Below are 23,108 nucleotides of genomic sequence, written 5' to 3' on the forward strand. Positions count from 1 at the left end.
GTTGAAAATGCAGAAATCACCGGTCTTCTGTGTCCTTCGCGCTGGGAGTTGGAGACTGGAGCTGTTCCTATTCGGCCATCTTGCTCCGCCCCCCTGACATTGTCTTATAGAGAAAAAGTTTTTAATCTTAAGACCGGGCAATCAATTATTTCTTTCATGTATTGTGCCTTTGGTGTTGTATCTAGAAACTCATCACCTTATCCAAAGTCAGCCAGTGTTACCTATGTTGTCTTCAAGGAGTTTTATAGTTTTGAATTTTACATTTAGGTCTATGATCCATTTTAAGTTAATGTTTGTGAAGGGTATAAGGTCTAGATATGTGTGTGGGGGGTCATTTTTGTTTTTGTGGGTTTTTTTTGCAAGTGGATGTTCAATTCTAGTACCATTTGTGAAAAGACTATGTTTGATTCATTAGGTTGCTTTTGCTCCTTTATCAAAGATCAGTTCACTATATTTATGTGAGTCTGTGTCTAGGTTCTCTAGTCTGTTCCACTGGTCGGTCTGTTCTTTCACCATTACCATACTGTCTTGGTTACTGTAGCTTTTTTAGTAAGTCTTGAAGTTAGGTAGCTTCAATCCTCTGGCTTTATTCTTCAATATTTTGTTGGCTATTCTGGATCTTTTGCCTCCTATATAAATTTCAGTGTCAATTTGTTGATATTCACAAAATAACTTGCTGAGATTTTGTTTGGGATTGAATTGAATCTATAAATCGAGTTGGGAAGAACTAATATCTGGACAATATTGAGTTTTTCTATCCATGAACATGGAATAGTTCTCCATTTATTTCTTCTTTGATATCTTTCATCAGAGTTTTGCAGTATTCCTTATACAGATCTTGTACATATTTTGTTAGATTTATACTTAAGTATTATATTTGGGGGAGTGCTAATGTAAATAGTATTTTTTTGAATTTCAGATTTCACTTATTACTGGAATATGGGAAAATGATTGACTTTTGTACATTAACCTTGCATCCTGCAACCTTGCTATAATTGCTGATTAGTTCCAGGAGTTTTTAAAAAATTCTGTCATATTTTCTACATAGATTATGTGATCTGTGAATAAGGGACAGTTTTATTTTTTCCTTCCCAGTCTGTTTGTTTCATTTCCTTTTCTTGACTTACTGCATTTGCTAGGACTCCAGCAAGATGTTGCAAAGCAGTGGGAGGGAACACTCTTTGCCTTGTACCTGGTTAAGTATTTTTTAGAATTTCACTTTATCTTTTTTGTTTATTATCTATATTTTTCTATTTTATAGTTTTAGTGGATGCCTTAGGGTTTTCAACCTGTATTTTTAACTTATCAAAATTGACCTTCATATAATATTATAACATTTCATATAAAATATAAGAACCACGGACCAGTAAATTTACATTTTCCCTCTTCCATCCTTTGTGCTCTTATTGTGATACATTTTAGTTCTCATGTTATATACCTCTTAATACATTGTTATTTTTGCTTAGAAAATGTTTAAGGTAAATAGGAATATTTATTTTAATACTAAAATATTAAAAACATAAAAGTCAAATTTTAAGAAATTAAACATGAAAAAAACTTGTTTACTTACACTTATTTCTGATGCTCTCCAATTCTTTCCTTTCTGCTTGGAAAATTTTAACATATCCTCTAAGATAAACCTGCTGGTGGTGTATATTCTTAGCTTTTATCCATCTGAAAAAGTCTATTTTTCATTTTCATTTTGAAATATTATTTTTCCAGGTATAGAATTCTATCTAGTTTGATAGTTTTTGCCCCCTTTTAGTGCTTCAGAGACGTTATTCCATTTTTTTGTCTTCATAGTTTTTTTCCCTCTGATGCTTTCAGGATTTTCTCTTTGTTTGGTTTTCCACAGTTTGATTGTAGCATCCCTTGGTGTACTTTTCTTTATTTTTCTGCCTGGGATTCATTGAGCTTATTGTATCATTGAGCTTCTTGTATGTAGGTTTATAGTTTTCATGAAATCTGGATATTTTGTCTTCAAACATTTTTTTCTCCTTTCCTCTTTTGGAGTACAATAACATCTATTTTAGACTGCTTGTTATTTTCTTGCAGGTCACTGATGCTCTTTTTCTTTCATTGCAGTTCTCTTTTTTTCCCCACCGTGTGCTTCATTTTATATAGTTTCAATTGCTGTCTTCAAACTGGTTAATCTTTTCTCCAGAATGTAACCTGATTCCATCCAGATTATTTTTCATTCAGATGTTGCATTTTTCATCTCCAGGTATTCCACGTGGGTCTTTTTAATATCTCATTTATTCTATTCATTATGTTAATACCTTATGGACATAAGCATATGTGTAAGGTTTATAATAACTGTTTTAGAGGGCTTGTCTAGTTTTATTATCTGTGCCATTTCCAGTTTTTTTTTTTCTATTGATTTTTTTTTCCCTGACATGATCATATTCTACCACTTCACATGGTTGGTAACTTTTGACTGGATGCTAGACCATTGTGAATATTTCATTGTTGGGCTTTACATATAAATTACTTTGACTCAATTTGATCATTTTGAGTTTTTCTTTTAAGCTGTATTAGAGTGGGTGCTATAGATTGAATTATATTCTCCCCATATTTATACATTTAAGCCCTAGCCTCCAATATGATGATATTAGGAGATGGGGTCTTTAGGAAGTAATTAAGGTTAGATTAGGTTATGAAGGTGGGGTCCTTATAATGGGATAAACAGCTTATAAGAAGAGACACTAGAGAGTTTGCTCTCTCCACGGGAGCACCCTGAGAAAAGGCCATATAAGTACACAGCAAGAAAGTGGCCATCTGCAAGTCAGAAAGAGAGTGCTCACCAGGAACCAAATTGGGTAGTACAGGTCAAATATCCCTTATCTGAAATGCTTGGTTGAGTATCTCTTATCTGAATATTTGCATATACATAATGAGATATCTTGGAGATGGGATCCCAGTCTAAATATGAAATTCATGTATGTTTCATATATACCTTATATACATAAGCTGAAGGCAATTTTATATAATGTTTTAGATAATTTTGTGCATGAAACAAAGTCTTGACTGTGTTTTGACTGTGACTCATCACATAAGGTTGGGTATGGGATCTTCTACTTGTGGCATCATATTGGCATTGAAAAATTGGGATTTGGGAGCATTTCAAATTTCAGATTTTTGGATTTGGGATGTTCAACCTATGCCTTAATCTTGGACTTCCCAGCCTCCAGAACTATAAGAAAAATTCTGTCATTTAAGCCACCCAGTCTATGGTATTTTGTTATGGCAGCCTGAGCAGACCAAGATGCGCGGGTCCAGAACAGCCTTCAATCTAGGGCTAATTTAGCCCCACCACTGAAGCATTATCTTTCTAAGGATTGACTCAATGCATTACGAAGTACTCCTACTCTGTCTAGTGGGAACACTGTTCCTAGCCTTATGTGAGCTCGGAGTATTGTTCAGCCTGTTGCTTCTTGTTTGTTTCTCCAGCCTCAAAGAACTTCTCTCCACTTGCACAGATTGGTACTCATCCAGAAACTTAAGGGAGTTCGTCTGCAGATCTCTAGAGCTATTTCTGTGCCACTCCTCCTTTTCCATACTCAATCCTGCAAATTTTAGCATCCTCGTTATCTCAAAATCTGTCTCCTCAATTCATCTAGACTGCCAGGCTCTGTTTCTGTTACTTCTTCCTACACTATCCTGAAAGCTCTCCAGGCTGTAAGGTGGACAGGGTGTAGGAGGGTGGGTTCAAGGCTCACCTCTCAGTTCTGCATTGTTATTCAACAGCTCTAGATCATTGTTTCGTACATTTTTCCAATTTTCTAGTTATTTATGACAGGAGAGTAGAAGCTATAACTTTTATTTTAAATGGTGAAAGTAATTCTTAATACAGAAAACTCAGCCTAAAAGGAGTTATAGTCTTACTACCAAGAAAGAGTGTTCATTTGTTGATTTCTTAGTAATTTTCCTATTTTTAGATTATTTTGATTTCTTTTGACATTTCCTGTGCTGAAGAAGCCTGAAACCAGCCTGTTTATCTTTCTTTGTAGGTAAGCTGACTAACTGCATGCTTGTCAAAATCTTTTTCTTTGAAATTCAGAAAGATGATCATGAATTGTTCTGTTCTTTCTCATTCTTTTCGTCAAAGAAAATCTTCATTTTTTAAAAATGGCTTTTGTTAAACTGACCTCCAGAAAAGTATCAATATATGCTTCAATTCAGAGTGTGGTAGTGTCTTTTTTCCCGTAGTTTCTGATTATATAACTCTCAGGATTCTGTGTGGTTATTAACTCAAATGTCAATCCTTCAAAGATGGTTAAGTACAAAAATTTTTTCTCATCAAAAAGCCAAACATAGAGTCTAATTGTTTCACATCCATTTTTGGTTACTGACAAAGTTGATTTTTTAATCAGCCATTTTTATTACTTTTAAGTTACTTTTAAAAAGTTCATTTTAATGTTTTTTAAGACAAGTCTCCCCTGGTTAGTCTCCTTTCAGACTTTTTTTCTATTTTTTTCCTGAAAGTTTAGAATTGTTTTTGTAAGTTCCAAAGTTTCAATGAGATTTCTTAGAATTAAGTTTAAAATTTTTGAAGAGACTTCATGCATTTCATTAAGTGCATTCATTAACATGTTGTAGTTCTCTGTTTATTCAAGTTTTAATCTTATGCCTTTCATTGCAGATATGTAGTTTTCTTTATTAGAGTTTGGCACATTTCTCGAAATTGTATTCTTAGATATTATATGTTGTGATACTTTTTTCTTTTTCTTTTTTTTTTTTTGAAATGGAGCCTTGCTTTGTCACCCAGACTGGAGTGCAGTGGTGTGATCTCAGCTCACTGCAACCTGTCTCCTGGGTTCAAGTGATTCTCCTGCCTCAGCCACCCAAGTAGCTGGAATTACAGAGCTGTGCCACCACACCTGGATAATTTTGGTATTGTTTGGTGGAGATGGGGTTTCCTCATGTTGGCCAGGGTGGTCTTGAATTCCTGACCTTGAATGCCTGCCTCAGCCTCCCAAAGTGTTAGGATTATAGGCATGAGCCACCACACCTGGCCAGTTGTGATACTGTTTTTGCCATTAAGACTGGAATTCTAAGTGCTCATGGTTTAGAAAGAAAGAAATTGACTATTAAATATTGTTTTGAAACTACCGTAGCAAACTTGGTTTTTCAATAGTTTTCCCATAGGTTTTCCCAGTAGACTACCCTATCATTTATGAAGAGTAGATTTGCTGTTCCCTTTTCAGTATTTAAAGTTATTTCCATTTTCTAAATTTATTGTGCTGACTAAAACTTCCAGAAAAAAAAAATTATAATGTATATTTCTTTTTTTCAAAAATTTTCCACTCTATAGAATTTAGCAGGAAGACTCTACCTTTTAACTGTGAGAGCCAGGCAGTAACGAATGCAGAGTTGAGGACATTTGCTCATGGCATGGCTCCAAGTTGAGGAGTGAGAGAGATGCAGATACACTTTCTTCTGTATTTTCTTTGAGTTTCATCCTGAGTTTTGCAGCTCTAAGAATTCCTCATAGATGCAGCCTAATAACCACAGTTCACTTCCAGTTGAAGTTTTTGCCACCAGAACAATTTAAATCTTGTTCTGAGAGGGGGGTGGGTTCTAATTCCTAAACTATGAATTTTAATTTATGGTAGGACTACATAATTATCACTACATAATTATCAGATCTCACATAATCCTATTTACAAAAAGTGCGTCTTTCCATTTCTTCAAAACTGTAGATCTATTAGTTTGCTAGATGTTTCCTCAAAACTCTACAAGTTTATGTTTTTATGTGCATAGAAAAACATATAACAAAGTTAAAGTGTAAACTTTTTTCTTTTTGATCATCTGTATCTTTTGTTCTTCCATAGTGAACATGCATCATTTTTGTCACAAGAAAATATTATTAAAATGAAAAAAGTTTTTCCTTTGTAAAATGAGGATCAGAATATCTTCACTTTCCTCCTGCAAGAGAAACAGGCTGGCTTGGCCATTTGTATCCCACCCCTGCCCGTTGCTTTATTTCACAAAGCAATTTGTTAGAACAGTTTAAGGCCTCTTTTGAAAGGCATTCAGTTTTATTTTGACTTCTTGAGAGGGAATTTAGAGGAGAAATGAACATTTTAATGGGTGAATAGCATATGGATTTAGCTATACTTTCTGGTGGGTGAAGCCTCAGGTGCTGTGTCCAGCCCAGGTCATCAGAATTTTCTGCATTGTGTGTAGTTCTAGACCACAGATTACATTGCTTTCCGTTAATAGGTATTTACCTTTAAGAGTAGCAATTTGTCAAGGAATAGAGATCTTGCATTTCTAGGATCTCTAGCCTTAATACCATTTAAGAGTACACCATCCTGCCAGGTGCAGTGGCTCATGCCTATAATCCTAGCACTTTGGGAGGCGGAGGTGGGCGGATCACTTGAGGTCAGGAGTTCAAGACCAGCCTGGCCAACATGGTGAAACCCCGTGTCTACTAAAAATACAAGAAATAGCTGGGGTGTGGTGGCATGTGCCTGTAGTCCCAGCTACTCAGGAGGCTGAGGTGGGAGAATCTCTTGAACCCAGGAGGCAGAGGTTGCAATGAACCGAGACTGCGCCACTGTGCTGCAGCCTGGGCGACAGAGTGAGACTTTGTCTCAAAAAAAAAAAAAAAAAGAGTACTCCATTCTACCTGTTCCCTGCCCCCTCAGTCTTATAGATTCAAGACCTTATTGTAACATTCACCATGAGATTAAGGTAGATAAACTTGGAGTTATAAAGAAATTTATCTTCTCATCTAAATGAAATCAGGGTGGTCTTAGTTTGCACGTAACTTTTAATTTGCACCTAAACAATTGATAGTTTTTACATCAATTAGATGCTTTGCTTGGCATTGCATATAAGAGGTGAAACATTTTATTTCACCTGGTAACCTGACTCAGCTGTAGTTCAAGAGTATCCTTGATAAATAATTGGATATATTAAAAATTATCAGAAGGAGCTACTCAGTGGGTTAATTAATACAGTTCTCTGGGGCTTATATTCTCTGGCCAACTTAGAGTAACTGTTCTGTAGCTATTTTCCCACAAGTTCAGATGAAGTATTTAGTATGGCAAATCAAATTCCATCCTGTCTGGCTTTTAGTCAAATAAGTCAGACCCTACATAATCCTATTTATAGGGTCTTAGTTCTGGCTGCTGTAACAAGCTACAACAAACTGGGTGGCTTGTAAACAACAAACATTTATTTTTCAACATTCTTGAAGGCTGAGAAGTCAAAGATCATGGCTCTGGCATATAAGGTGTCCAGTGAGAGCCTTCTTCCTCATTCATAGATAGAGGTCTTGTGTACTCACAAAGCAGAAGAGGCAAGGGATCTCGCCAAGGCCTCTCTTATAAGGGCACTAATCCCATTCACGGCAGCCTTTCCCTCATGAGCTAATCACCTCCCAAAGGCTCCATCTCCTAATACTATCACCTTGGGGGTTAGGATTTCAACTTAGGGATTTGGGGAGTAGGGGGTAGAGAGGGATACATGTATACTATAGCATATACCCAACAAATATTTAAGCAGCTGAAAGCATTGCTGCTGTATGTTTCTGTGCCAGTTTTGTGATCTTTGTAAGAAATGTATTAATGTTTTCTCATATGGCCAAAAGGTCTGAAGTATATTCATCTGAGATATAACTTCTGTTTCTTTCTGCTTTTAGCCTCGTGCATCCTTTTTCCAAAATGCATTCATCATTAGATGTTTCTGAATTATCCAGTTGTCTGTTTTTAAATTTTTTATTACAAAAGTAATATAGATTGATTACAGAAAACTTGCAATACAGACAAGCACAGAAGAAAATAAAAATCACCTGTGTACTCTTATCACGTGAAAATTTGACTTAAAAAATTAAAATCATTCTGGTTCTTAGTATGTGACCTGCTTTTTTTCCTCTTATGCATTGTTAACGTGCTACGTTATTAAATATACTAATGCAATATAATTTTAACTGATGGTATGATGTGCCATAATTTAACTTATAGCCTAAGTTGGGCATTTGCTCTATATACAGTTTTTGCTATTAAAAATAACCTTATGATGAAAATCTTGCTCAAGTATGTGCACATCTCTGTTACTCCACAGGATAAATTTCTAGAAGAGCCATCATTGACTGAAAGGAATGTTTACTTTTATGGCTTATCCTGTATGTGGCTAGGCTGTCATCCATAAGAATTGTTTCAGTCGACACTCGCATAGATTGTGTGTGTGCTCCTTTCCTTGTACCTTTGCTGTTACTCAGTACAAATGGACAGTTTCCTTCAGAGATCCCTCCCCACCCACCTGCATTGCCTTTCTGATACCTTCAGGCATATTATCCTTTCGTGACACTTGGGGGAGTGGTGTTTAAAAATATCTTTAGTTGACGAGTAAAAATTTTATATGTGGTGCACAACTTGATGTTTTGATGTATGTATACATTGTGGAATGGCTAAATCAAGCTGTTTGACATGTAGTACCTCACATACTTGTCATTTTTTTGTGATGAGAACACTTACAATTTACTCTTAATTTTCAAATACAAAATATATTGTTAAGTGTAGTCAACATGATACACAATAGATCTTTTGAACTTACTCCTCCTACCTGAAATTTTTTGTCCTTTGGCCAGTGCCTTCTCAATCCTCCCACCCCTTAGTGTCTGGTAACCATCATTTTACTCCGTGTCTACAAGTTTGACTTTTATGCATTTCCCATATAAGTAAGATCATGTGGACTGTGGGTTTTTTTTCATTATAATAATTGTAATTACATATATTTATGATCAATTCAGGTCTATCTCTGCAAGTTCCATGAGGACAGGGACCATATCTAGTTTATTTACCTCTGTATATCCAGCACTTAATACGGTGTGAAGCACATACTATGATCTCAGTGCATATTTGTTGAATGAATAAGTGGGTATTTTTAAAATTTTATAATTTGATGGGCAAATAACTATATCTGTTAATGTGTATTTATTTGAGGTTCAGCTTTATGCTTTAATTTGCTACTTAGTCTTCTATTTTATTGCCTATTCATGTTTTGGTTCATTTTTCTGAAAAGTATATCTTTTTGATTCAAAACTCTTTCTCTTCTGTGGTCCTATAAGCTCCTATCTGAATATAGTGTATTTTGTTACTTTCCATCTTCATTTTCTAGTTCTATCTCATTAACTTGATTTATTCCCCATTCTTCATGTTTGATGTACAGGCATCTGACACTAAAAGCCTTGTTGAAATCACTGATTACCTCCCAATCTTACTTTTCCCTTCCACATTGTAACTTCTGCCCTCTATAATTATAGATATCCCCAACTTTTCCTGGGCTTTAAAAAATCTCCACTGCATTCAGTTTAAAGTCACCTTAATTTAGACATTTTGCTTGAGATAAACTTTTTTTTTTAATTTTACTTTTTTCAGAAGCTTTCTATTCCTAGCTAAAAGCTCATCATTTTACTCATCATTTTGCTATCTTAAACCCGAGATTGGCAAGTATCTCTTCTTATAGACTACATAGTAAATATTTGAGGCTTTGCAGGCTAAATGTTCTCTGCATCTACTAAACACTGTCCTTACAGCGCAAGAGCAGCCGTAGGCAATACATGAATGAGTGAATATGACTGTGTTCTAATAAAACTATGGACACTGAAATTTGAATTTCATATAATTTTCACATGTCACCAAATAATACCTTTTCCTACAGCCATTTAAAAATATGACCATTCTTAGCTTATGGGAAGCACAAAAAGAGGCCATAATTTGCTAACCTTTGTCATAAGCCATGATCCAGAGAGACACATCAAGTCTGTAATCACCATCCTGCCATTTACCTCCCAGTTTTCCAAACTTTTAGAATTAAGAAATAACAAAAGCCTACCTCTCTGTTCCGTGGTACTTTTGTTTCCTACACAGAATTTGAGATCCTTGAGGCTGTTTCTAGTCTCATCATTCATCCCTGTAGAATCAGTGATTCCTTTCTCTGTATTGTCTTTTCTAATTTCTGTGGATTCCACCTTTGTCATATCCCTTCTTTTTCTATTCTCTCCCAGCACCCTAGTTAAAACTCTTGCCTAGAGAGTTGCAGTGGTTTCCTAACTGGTTGTCCACCCATCCAATCTAATTTTCGGTTGCCAGATTATAGTTCTGATAATCTCTCTCCCTTGCTAAAAATCTCTAGTATCAGTATCTCTGTTTTTGCCTGTATAACCAAGAAAAACTTCTTAGCTTGGCATTTAAGGTATTCAGTAATAGGACATTAATCTACCTTTCTAGTTTTTCTTTCACTATTTCCCTAATGCCTTAGGCAAACTATTTTATTCAATTTTCTTTATGAAGTTCCTTCTACCTTCAGTATTCTCTCTACCATGTCTGTCTGCAGAATTCTTTCCATCCTGCAAGGTCCTTACAAAAGGAAGCCTTCTGTGTGTTTACAGCTTAATGGTACTTACAGCCTTAGGTTATAGATGTTTATGCGTTGATCTCACTTCCCTACTTAATTGTAAGTGCCTTGAGAGGAATTACACCGTCAAAGGTAATCATCTTTTGTCCCTGAAACACCTAGCACAATGATAATTTAATACGTTATTGTTATCGAATCTACGAATGGCAGGAGATCCTTCGGATGGAAAGATCAGTTATCTTTAGAAAGATTATCTTACTGATCACTGGGAGACCTTTAGGAAATTATCGCATGGCAACTACAGAAGAAATGTAAAGAATCTAAGACTAAGGGGTAGGACCTTTTGTTAAAGCTAATGATGTAATCATAAGTATCTAATCCTCTCCTTCCCAGACCCATGGAAATGCCCAAGAAAATGTGAAAATAGGGGAAAACCCTCAGAAGCTTGATAGGAAGCCACGCACTTGCCAAAACTTGGAGGGGTTTCCGCTGAATGCTGTGCCAATGATATTGGATGAAAAGAAGAGTAGTCAGTGCCAGAGGGAGAATCCTGCAATGGTAAGCGCTGCTTGCCAGAGGAGCAGGCAAGGGTCATGCTCACACCATGTGCCAGGCATTATGTTATGCACTCTTTGTGCCTCATCACATTTAGTTTTCTTGTCAGCCTCGTGAGAGATGGAGATTGTCTTCATTTTTTGGGTGAAAAAACTGAGACCTAAAAGGGCACACGGTTTGTAAGTTATGTCAGGCCAAGTAAGAGTGAGAAGAAAGACGAAAAGAAACAGTTGAGAAGGAAAAAGTATTAATAGTGATTGTGTCTGGGTGGTAGGATTTTAGGTAATTGGTATTTTTCTTTATATCTTTGTGACTTAACTTTTTTTTTTAATATTCAGTTATCAACTTTAATGTCGACTGAACATAACTCCACAATCTTTCACTCTGCTTTAGTTCTCCTGCTGTGGCTCTTCACTGGACCTTGGTTAAATGGATGTTCTCCCTGCTACTTTCTGATCACATCCTCCTGTCCTTCCAGCTTACTTTTCAATTATTCCCATGCATGATTATTTTATTTTAGTGGGGCCTCTGTATGCCATTGAATTCTCTCTACTAAAATCCTCAGACTCCTACTGTCTTAACTCAGATTCCTCCTGTCCTCACTTCCTATCTGCTAAGTTCAGGTTATCATCCAATATTTCCTTAACTTTATTTTCCCACTTTTTCTACTTTCTGAAATGTCTGACCTCCCTCCTCTTTCCTTCTACTTTCAGGAGTGGGCCTTGCTGCTGAAATCAGAGAATGCAGGAGCTATCAGATATTAACTGTCTGTACTTCTGACTCCACATTCACAGAGCCTTTCTTTGTACCCTTACCCTTTCCCCTACTCTCTTTGCTTCTATTGTAACAGAAAAACTTTTCCTTCCTGCCCACTGTGCAGGAATGTTCTACCATCCCATCTCTTCCCTGCATTAGGCATTCATTAAGTGTGCTTTTTAGTAAACATGGAATACTTTCATAAATAGGAGAAAATTAGTAACAATTCTTTCTGGGTAAGAATATGCGATTGAGTAATAGATTCTAGAATAATTGTGTTAGAAAATGTTAGTTAACCTAGAAAATTCCTCAGCATTTAGTTTCATAATGATTCTATCTACTCTAAGTGTATTTCATATGGTATGAAATGTTACAGTTCCTCTTAAGAACAGTATTTTGTCTATTTAATTGCATTATGTCTCCTTTTATACATTTTTTCTTTACGTATTGTTTAGATCTACCTTTGACTTTCTTTGGGCAGGGGGACTATGACTTGACTTTTTTTTCTTTTTTTCATAGCTGGAGAACACATTCAAATCGGTTATTGCACAAATTGGACCTGGAGGAACTATCAGTTCAGAACTAAAACATAAGATAAAATTTGTAAGTAATTTCTGTTTCTGGGAGACAATAATAATTGATTTATAAATTTATATATCATTTGTGGTTGAGTTTGTCTGCAAGTTTTAGTTTACATCTAATCTTTTCTAATATACTGCAAACTAAGTGCCAATTCTTTTAGAATAAGCAAAAGAAACAAAACACGCACTCCTAAAAATTTTTAATGTAAAACTATTTAGCAAATAAGTTCTTCCATAAGTTCTGTCTTCCTTTCCTTCTTCCCCCATCCCATTGAATTACTGTTGACAAACAGTTCAAGATCTTTCCAAATGCCAATTTTATAAATGTACATTACATATTATTCCAGTGTGTGGTATCCCATTATATTGATTTACCCTGTTTCATGTAGAGATCCATGATGGATTAAAGTTTTGGTGTTTTTATCTTTGGCTATGGAAAAAGTACTCCAGTTAATGTCCATGGACATTTTTCTAGAAGTGGAATTGCTAGTCAGAGGCATCTTATGTTTTGATTATAAATATTACTAAATTGCCCTCTAAAATGCTTGAACAAATTTATACTCCCACTGACAGGTGTTATTATCCAATCACATTGTTTTAGTTTATCTCTTGATTTTTACATTAAGCATCTTTTCATATGCTTAGTAGTCATATATATTTTTTATGTGAATTGCCTGTTTATGTCATTGGTCTTAGTTGTTTTGCCTTACTAATAAGGGAAAGCTCTTTGGTGTTATGTATTGAGCCAAAGAGTTATGTACACTTAAATTTTTGGTGGGAGCTGTTAATCTTGCTTCGAGTAATCAAGGTGCTATTACAGCTTGTACTGCCTTATATTATTCCATTTCAACTGTCATGATTTTATTAGGAGAGATGTAAAAACCTTGATGCATTCAGGCCCTGTTTTTTTGTTTGTTTGTTTGTTTAGACACTTGAGCAAGTGTCCAATCATTTGTTAAAGGATGTTCAATATGACTTTTTTTTTTAAAGAGATGAGGTCTTGCTCCGTCACCCAGGCTAGAATGCCGTGGTGCAATCATAGCTCACTGCAACCATAAACTCCTGGGCTCGAGCAATCCTCTCGCATCAGCCTCCTGAGTAGCTGGGACTACAGGTGCATGCCACCACACCCAGCTAATTAAAAAGGTTTTGTAGCAACAGGGTCTTGCTGTGTTGCCCAGGCCTGTCTTGAACTCCTGGCCTTAGGCATTCCCCAACCTCAGCCTCCCAAAGGCTGGGTTTACAAGAGTGAATATGATTTTTTTGTGGTACCAAAAATTAGAGAAAAATTAGGCATTAATTTTAAAGGATTGGTTATTTATCAATATTGGATATTCTCCAAACTAGGGATGTCATGTAGCTTATAAGAAAGTTTATGTATATCTCTCTTAGTTTACATGGAAGTTTCTCCTTGACATATTGTTGGACTTTAAAAACAGGTTTTAGAGAATAGTGTGTTTAGAATTGTTCTTTCATATAAAATCATGAATAACATATATGCACACATACAGGGGTTTCTGAAAGGATGTTTCTTTAAATGTAGCAATGGCTGTCTCTGGGTCACAGGATTTTGAAATAATTTTTACTTTATATTTTTCTGAAGCTTGAATTGGAATTTTGTATAAAATATATCTGGAAAAATTTGGAAAACAAAGATTTTTATACTTTATTGGGATCGAGTAAGTCTACTTTCAGGAAATTATTCTAAAAATCATTGAACTAGTGTGCAGAACTCAAGCATGAGGATAATCATTGCAATATTTGGGATGAAAAATAAGAAACAAAATAGAAGATCAAATAAATTTAGGTGTCTTTAATATTTTGAAATATCTGTGGCCAGTAAAAATGTTTATCTGTTTTTACTGACATGGAAAGATGTCTTTAGTATGATACTTAAAAGCTGGCTATAGAAATATTGACTTATTTTAATATTAAATAGATATTTTGATGTTCATATGGACAATAATGCTGTTTACAGATCTTATTTTTGCTTAACTGTATTTTCCAAAGTTTTTTGTAGTGTTTATTGCATTTCTTTTCTAGTAATTAAAATGATTGAAATTATGCTATAGAATGTTTTATGTGAGCTGAAGTTAAATGTGTTAGCTGAGCTTAAAGAAGTGCAGGAACTTCTGGAGAGTTGTGGTATTGCAATATCATGTAATAATGATTTCTCAACTCTGAAAATGTTGGAAATCACAGTCTCTTTTGTTCTGATGTTTTTTAAAACTGGAAAATCATTTTTTAAAAAACAATGTAATATGACTAAAATTCATTTAATAATGTTACTTTTTCCTTTGTTATTTGTTTATATTATTTTAATATTGTGTCACTCAGCATTTCAGTTGTGTCTATATTGTATTTCACTTTCTATTTATTAGGTTGTATCTAAGTTCCCAGAGGGTTTGTTTATTTCTAAACTGCTTGGAGAGTATGAGGTAAGTGTTTTGCTTTTCCCCAACCCTAATTTTTTATGGCTTATATTTCTTGTGATAGATGGAAATTTTGTAGCTACTCCTTGGATTCTCCAGGTCTGTGCTCTAAAATGGAAGCATTTTGTTTTGCATTTTAGTGTCTTTATTATGAGACTTGAGAATATGATATTTAACAAATAGTTGATTATGTATATGAAGGATATTTTTACCACTTACTGTTCCAATATTATTAGAATAAACATTATCTCATTAATGTCTGACAGTATTATACCAAGTGTCAGTGGGGATGCAGGGAAGCAGAATACCTCATACACTGCTTGTGGGACAAAATGCTCTTAGGGAGCACTTTGGCATTATCAAGTAAAGTTGAAGTTGTGCACCCTCAAGGATTCAGTAGTTCCACTTTTACATTTGCACTCTAGAGAAATTCTTGCACATGTACACATGAAGACATGTAAAGAAGTGCACAGCACAACATAGGAACAAATGAGAAACAAACGGTCATCAGTAGGATAGTGGATATTGACATTTATACAATGGAATTGTATGTAGTAGTATAAAATAAATCTGCTCTGCAACATGGATCATTTTTAAAACCATAATATTGAGTGAAAAAAAATCAAGTTGCAGAATAATTCAGATAATGCCATATATCCAGTTTTTAAAAAGATAAGTCCTATACATATATTAACTGTGTGCCAGGCTCTATTCAGAGCATCTTTCATATTGGGATATGTTTGCTTTGTTTTCACAACAAATAGAGGCACAGAGAAGTAACTTGCTTAAGCATCAAACATCTGGTAATAGGTGGAGCCAAGATTTTAACCTGGGCAGTCTGGTTTCAGAATCCTAACTCTTAACTACTGTGCCATGAAAACTGTAGGATATTTATAGGTAAAAACATAGATACTGTGAGATAGTATAGCCTAATGGTTAAGATACATAATTCTGTGTGCTATCTTATAGACAATATGTTAGGTCAAGATAATACCTACTTTATAGAGTTTTGTGAAGTTTAAATGACTTAAAAATAAGGCACTTAGAACAGTGTCTGGCACATAAGCTCTGCTCAGCTCTCTACCTGACCTTTAACTGCACATGCTTGGAGCAGACATAGAGCAGCCTCTGTTCTTTTAAGGCTGAAAGAACTGAAGATATTTCAGCTGTTGTCCAACACAGGGTGGCAGATTTTGGATTGAAGTTCAGCCAAACTTAAACAATACTGTCCAAAGGAGCATAAAAGATTCCAGATTCTCTACAATACATCTATCATGATGCCTGGAACACAAACCAAAATTACTAGATATAGTAAGAAACAAGAAAATGTGACCCTTTGACAAAGAGAAGGTAATCAATGGAAACTCTGAGATAGTGCAGTTATTGAAGTCAGCAAAAAAGGTTTTAAAGTAATTCTTTTAACTATATTAAAGGATATAAAGGAATATGTATTCAGAGTGAATGAGCAGATAAGATATTTCAGTGCAGAAAAAGAAACTATAAAAACCAAGTGATTTTCATAACTTAAAATATCTGAAGTAAAAAATTCACTAATAAATTGAAAATGGCAGAAGAAAGCATTAGTAAACTTCAAGACAGATCAATAGAAATTATCCAATTTGAAGAACAGGGAAACAAAACAGAACTTGAGTGACCTGAGACCTGTGGAATAATACCAAACGGTCTAATGTATCTATTAATATAATTGGAGCCCAAGAAAGCACAGCAGAAATATACTTGAAAAAATAATGGCCCAAGTTTCCCAAATCTTGTGAAAGAAGTTTATAAATCTAAGAAGCCCAGAAAACCCCAAACAAGTAATACAGAGAAAACCTTACAGAGGCATATCATAGTAAAAATGCAGAAAATCAAATATAAGTAGAAAATTCTGAAAGCAGCCAGACTAAAAATAACACACTTCATACAGGAGAACAGTGATACAAGTGATGGCTGACCTCTTGAAGCAATGCTAGAAGACAATGGAATGACATCTTTAATGTACTCAAAAGAAAAGTACTGTTAACCCAATATTTTATATCCAGGATAATATCAAGAATGAAGATGATGAGATAGACATTTTCAGGTAATCAGAATTGCAAGCAGACTGGTACTATAAGAATGCTAAATAACATTCTTCAGGCTGAAGGAAATAATGCCAGATTGGAACTTGAATCTTCAGGAAGGATTGAATAAAGGATGTAGTAAATATCTGGGCATATATGAAAGACTGCCTTTTTTGATCAGTTAAAATATATGACTGTTTAAAGCAAAAGTTACAGCATTAAATAATTGGGTTTGTAACATGAACATGTAATGCATATGAAAACTACTGCATAATGAGTGGAGGGGCAATACCTGGAACTATAGGGTTGCAAGATTCTTATATTTTATTTGAAGTGGTACAGTAAGACTGAAAAGGATGTATGTTGGTTTTGCTGGTGAATTCTGTAAAACATTTAAGGAAGAAATTATATTAGTCACGTACAGATTGTTTCTTAAAATAGCAAATAATATTCCCCAACTCATTCTTTTTTTTTTTTTTTTTTCCTTTAAAGAGTCACTGTCACCCAGGCTGGAGTACAGTGGCATGATCTTGGGTTACTGCAGCCTTGAACTTCTGCTCTCAAGTAGTCCTCCTGCCTCAGCCTCCTGAGTAGCTGAGACTACAGACATGTGGCGCCATGCCCAGCCAATTAAAACAAAAAATTGTTTTAGAGACAAGGTCTCACTGTGTTACCCAGGCAGGTGTTTAACTCCTGGCCTAAAGCAATCCTCCTACCTCAGCCTCCCAAAGCGTTGAGATTACAGGCATGAGCCACCATGCCTGGCCTCCCCAACTCATTCTATGAATACGTTGTCCTGCTACTAAAGCTTGACATAGACATTACAAGAAACCAATTAGGATATGTTTCTCATAACGTGGACACAAAAAGTCTATTACAAAACAGTAGTAAATTGAATTCAGCAATCCCTGAACAAGAGGGGTTTATCCTTAGAATGCAAGGTTGAAGTAACATTTCAAAAGGAATTAAGGTAATTCACCATTTTAATAGAATAACAAGGAAGAAAAGCCATGTGATTATTTTGGTAGCTGCAGAAAAAGAATTATCAAAATTTAATACCCATCCACAATTGAAGCTCTCAGAAAACTAGGAATAGAGAAGAAATTCCTCATTCTGATAAAGTGCGTTGGTGAAAACCTATTAATATATGTCATACTCGATGGTGAAACACTGAACAATTCCCCCTTAAAATCTGGAACAAGGCAAGTATATCCAGTCATACGGCTTCTGTTCAACATTGTATTGCAAGTTCTAACCAGTGTAATAAGAAAAGGAAATAAAAGGCATGAAAACCTAAAAGAGAAAAAGTTAAACTTTATTTGTAGAAAACATGATTGTTCACGTAGAATATACTAAGGAATCCATGAAGAAAGCTACTAGACTATTTATTAGGTCAAATATATAAGGTTAGTATACAGAAATCAATTGTATTTTCATATGTAAGTGGCAAACTATCAGAAAATGAAATTTTAAAAATTCTGTTTATTATATCATCAGATTACTTGGTAATAAGTTTAACAAAAGAAACATAAATCATGTACACCAAAAAGTACTAAACATTGTTAAGAAGTTGAAGACTAATAAATGGAGAGGTATAATATACTCATGGGTGAGAAGACTCATTATTGATAACATTATATGAACATGATAACATTAATGTATGGATTCAATATAGTCCCCATCATAATTCTTGCAGGCTATTTGTAGATACTAACAAATCCATGAATTTGTCTGGCCTTACAGTACATGCTTAGGAGATCCACCCATATACACTGAAGTGATTTTTGAGAGAGGTGCCAAAGGAATTCAAAAGGGATAAGAAAGTATTTTCAGCTCTGGGCATGGTGGTTCTTGTCTGTAACCTCAGCGCTTTGGCAGGCTGATACAGAAAGATTACTTAAAACCAGGAGCTTGCAAAAATATTTTCAACAAATGATACTGGAACAACTGAATGCAAGATACAACTGAATACACACACACACACAAAAAAGGAAACCCAACCTCAACCTGACACCATGTACAAAAATTATTTCAAGATGTATCATAGACCTAAATGAAAAAATTAAAGCTCTAAAACTTCTAGAAGAATTAAAATATATTAATGACCTGGACAGGCAAAGGTTTCTTAGGATACAGAAGCAGTAATCAGTTAAAAGAAAACTGATAATGAGACTTCATCAGAATTAGCTTCTGTTTAGGAGACCCCATTTAAAATTGAATAGGCAGACCACAGACTGGGAAGAAATATTTACAATCATACATCTAACAAAGGACTTATATTCAGAATACATAAAGACCAGTCTATAGCTCCATAATAGAAAGCCAAACAGTTCTTTTTGTAAATGGCCCAAAGGTTTGAACAGAGACTTCACAAATGCAGATATGAGTGACTGATAAACATATGATAAACTCACATTTTTGTTGCAAGTATAAAATGGTACTGCTACTGTAGAAAATGTTCTTACAATTTCCTGTAAGTATGTATTTGTCCTTTGACCCAGAATTACACTCCCAGATATTTATTCAAAGTCTGTGTCCTCAAAGACTTACACGATAAAGAGTATTCATAACAGCTTTATACATTATAGCTGCCCAAAACTGGAAATAACCCTACTATTCATCAATAAGGGAATGAATGAAGAGATTGTGGTATGTTTGTACAACAAAATACTATTCCACATTAAAAAGAAGTAAACAGCTGAGACATGAACCAGTGTGGATGAATCTGAAAAATAGTTGCTGAAGTAAGTCTCACACAGCAGCATACTGTAGAATGTCTTTTATATGAAATAATACAATAGCCAAAGATAATCTGTGGTGGAAAAAATTGTCTCTAGGGGTGACTGGGAAAGGGAGAACTTTCTGAGGTGATGGAAGTGTTCTGTATCTTGAATAGGGGTTTGAGTTACACAGTTCTGCATTTATCAGGGTTAATTGACTGGGAAACCTAAGTTGTGTGCATTGCACTGTGTGTAAGTTTTACTTAAAAGTGAACAGATACTGATTTCTAGTTAATGCTGTAATGCTGGCCTCTTTTAGGGTAAAGGCTACTGATGTCTACAGGTCACTTTGAAATGTATATAAAAGATAAGATGGGTTGGTAGATGGATGGATACACAGATGACATAGCAACTCTATAGTGGTAGAGTTCAGTATCCAGTTCTTTCAACTTTTTCTGTTTGAAATTTTACATAAGAAAATCTTAGGGAAAAAAAGGAAAGATAAAGATAATTCAAGAGAAACTGACAAGTATTAAGCAGGCAAAGAAGAGCCAACATGAGTAATAAAGCCAAAGAAGGAAACAGAATGAATCCTAAAAACTAGAATTCAAGTAAACCTTACTGGAATGGAAGATTTGAGACTATATGGAAGAGCACACTGCGTATCTGACAATATCAACTCAGAATGACCAAATATCAAATTTCTGGACATAAAAGAAAAAAATTTGTTCTGGGCATTTAAACAAAAACAGCAAGTGACTTATAAAGGAAACAAAAGTTAAATTATTAGACATTCTCACAGCAATGTTTTAAGCTAGATGAAAAGGGAGTAACTTATTTTATATACCCAAAGCATGAGCCAAAGATTCTCTAGCTAGCAAAACTGACTTTCAGTTCCAGAGAGCCAGACCAGCTATTATCACCATGCAAGAATTCAAGAACTCTTGTTCCCATGAGCCCTTCCTGAGGAATCTACTGGAGAATGAACATCAGAAAACCAAAATCACACTAGAGAGACATTGATAAAAGAGCTGAAAGTGAATGCCATTTATATAACCAAGATCAAATGAGGGTTGGGGGGAGAGAATGTAGTATTTAGTGGCAATGTACTCTGCTAATGTAGACAAAGTACAGTTACACAAAATAGTGGAAGAAGAAAGGGTGAGCATATGCAAGATTATTTTGTTTTGATTATATTGGTGGTAGTATTCTGAGACCATTGTTGTATAATTTGATATAAAGCAAATGAATAATTAGGAGATAATTCAAATTGTATATACAAGGATATCCTAGTTACATAAATTGAGTTTGGAACGTCTTGTCATACCAGACCAGCAAGGAAGCTATTTAAAACTAGATTCACCAATGAGATCGCTTGGACTTGGGAAGGGGAACATCACCCACTGGGGCCTATTATGGGGAGGGGGGAGGGGGGAGGTATTGCACTGGGAGTTATACCTGATGTAAATGACGAGTTGATGGGTGCTGACGAGTTGATGGGTGCAGCACACCAACATGGCACAAGTATACATATGTAACAAACCTGCACGTTGTGCGCATGTACCCTAGAACTTAAAGTATAATAATAAAAAATAAAAATTAAAAAATTAAAAAAATAAAATAAAACTAGGTTCGTTAGAATAGCTTAGGAATTCACTTGAAGAATTATTTCAGGCTACAATAAGGATAATAATTGCAATATTTTGAAGCCCATCAAATATATTTAATTCTGTGAGTTTATATGATACTAAAAAAAACTGATGACTCAACATAGAGGATAATGGAACTAATTCACTTTCTTTAAAAATGGTAAATAAAGAGAGCCAATCACTTATCTTGGCATTCCTAAATGAATTTATACAGCTGCATAAGCAAAGAATAGGAGGGGAAGCATACATCTATAGAGTGTTCCAACTAAATAATGAAAAGGAATTGACAGAATGCTGCTATTAAAACTCTCAAAGTAATGCATCTAGGAACTGACTAATAATGGCTCTTAACAACACCAAAAAAGAGATGACCAGATATTATGTGCCCCTCTTTAGAACATAACATCACTTATAGTATTGTCAAAGAGATCAAACATAAATCTAATCAAGCCTGTGGGGATATCCATTATGCTAATTTGCAGGAAATAAAGTGTTTGTATATAAGATTGTCAGACCTTGAGGAAACAAAATCGTAAACAGGATTTATACACATATTTGAAGGCATAAATCTAAACCCTAAGAAAAGGATAATTAAAATTTGGTTGAAGATGGAAGGAAAGTAAGGAGGATGGGAGTAGAAATATATCAATTTCTTTCTTTCTTTTTTTTTTTTAAGACAGGAACTTGCTGCTACCCAAGCTGGAGTGCAGTGGCACAATCATAGCTCACTGCAGCTTCAGCCTCCCGAGTAGCTGGGATTACAGGCACATGCCACCATGCCCAGCTAATTTTTATTTTTATTTTTTTTAAGTTGTAGAGGCAGAGTCTCATTATGTTACCCAGGCTGGTCTCTTAACTCCTGGTCTCAAGCAGTCCCTCCTGCCTCAGCCTCCCAAAGTGCTGGGATAACAGACATGAGCCTCTGTTCCCAGCCCATCAATTTCTTCATTGCTCATAGTTGGGAGCCAGTAAAGCAGAAAGCATAACAAAGGAATTAGGATAAAATATATCTGACATAATAAATTGACTAACCTTTTAAAAAAAACTGAGTCTCAGGATCAGATAGCAAAACTCAACTGTGTCTCACGTACTGATATAGTAATTGAAAAAAAGCAAGATGTACCTAGTATATGTAATCTATTATGTTGAATCATGTTTGAGTTTTGATAATTTCTGGAACATTTTAACAAGGAACTGGCAATACTGGTTACTTCCAGGGAAGTGATTGCTAGGTGACTGAGGAATTTTTTGTTGTTGTTTTGTTTTTTGCCAATTTAACTGAAGTGTTTATTTTTAAAATAGTTCCTGATTAAACTCACATCCTACTTTTTAATAATCAGATCGCTCAGCATCATTACAGTTTACTAAAATACAGATAAATTCTAAAGGAGAATGTGATTTCTGAATAAGAGCTGTCAAGTCAAAATGATTGAGAAATCCAGATGAGCACTGTGTTCTCATCTGCTTGTTTCTCTTGGTGCAGAGGAGACAGCTGGAAGATGGCAACTTAACATTTTCATGACCGATTTAGCAGATAACAACCCAATATAAAACTCAAAAATAAATTCACAACATAAATTGAGGAAACTGAAGCTTATTCACTTTAAAAACCAAAAGGATGGAGAATAATATATTAAAATTCAAATGGGAGACTACCTGAAGAGCCAAGATGAGGATACCTATCAGAAGGTCTTCCACTCAGAGCATTAAAATTTGTATTAAAAAGATAATTTGCACGATAAGTTTTTCAGTATGAAATGCATCTAAAGAATGAAGATAGAAGTCATTCAACAACAAAAAAGTCTCTTTAGATGTAGCAGGTTTTGTTTTGTTTTTTAGGCTCAGAAATAAGCAAATTTGTCACCTTAGGATAATACAATAAATGCAACATATTTATTGTCTTTCTTGGAATAATACCTACAATAGCTGCAAAATATGAAGACTGAAGGCAGCTTTGGGAGAGCATTTCACTTTTAACCCTTTG

General features: G+C 34.9%; 1 protein-coding gene across 4 annotated transcripts in view; it reads left to right on the top strand.

Moving 5' to 3' along the window:
- Positions 1-23,108, top strand: part of TDRD5 (tudor domain containing 5) — a 100,598-nt gene that overhangs the window by 21,832 nt on the left and 55,658 nt on the right. For all 4 annotated transcript variants that reach the window (XM_011951128.1, XM_011951124.1, XM_011951127.1 and 1 more), the window contains exons 5-6: positions 12,199-12,282; positions 14,642-14,698. In XM_011951128.1, the coding sequence (XP_011806518.1) occupies positions 12,199-12,282; positions 14,642-14,698 (141 nt within the window). The remainder of the gene's footprint in view (positions 1-12,198; positions 12,283-14,641; positions 14,699-23,108) is intronic.

The sequence above is a fragment of the Colobus angolensis genome, unplaced genomic scaffold (genome assembly GCF_000951035.1).
Source record: "Colobus angolensis palliatus isolate OR3802 unplaced genomic scaffold, Cang.pa_1.0 Scaffold315, whole genome shotgun sequence".
Classification (NCBI taxonomy): Eukaryota; Metazoa; Chordata; class Mammalia; order Primates; family Cercopithecidae; genus Colobus; species Colobus angolensis.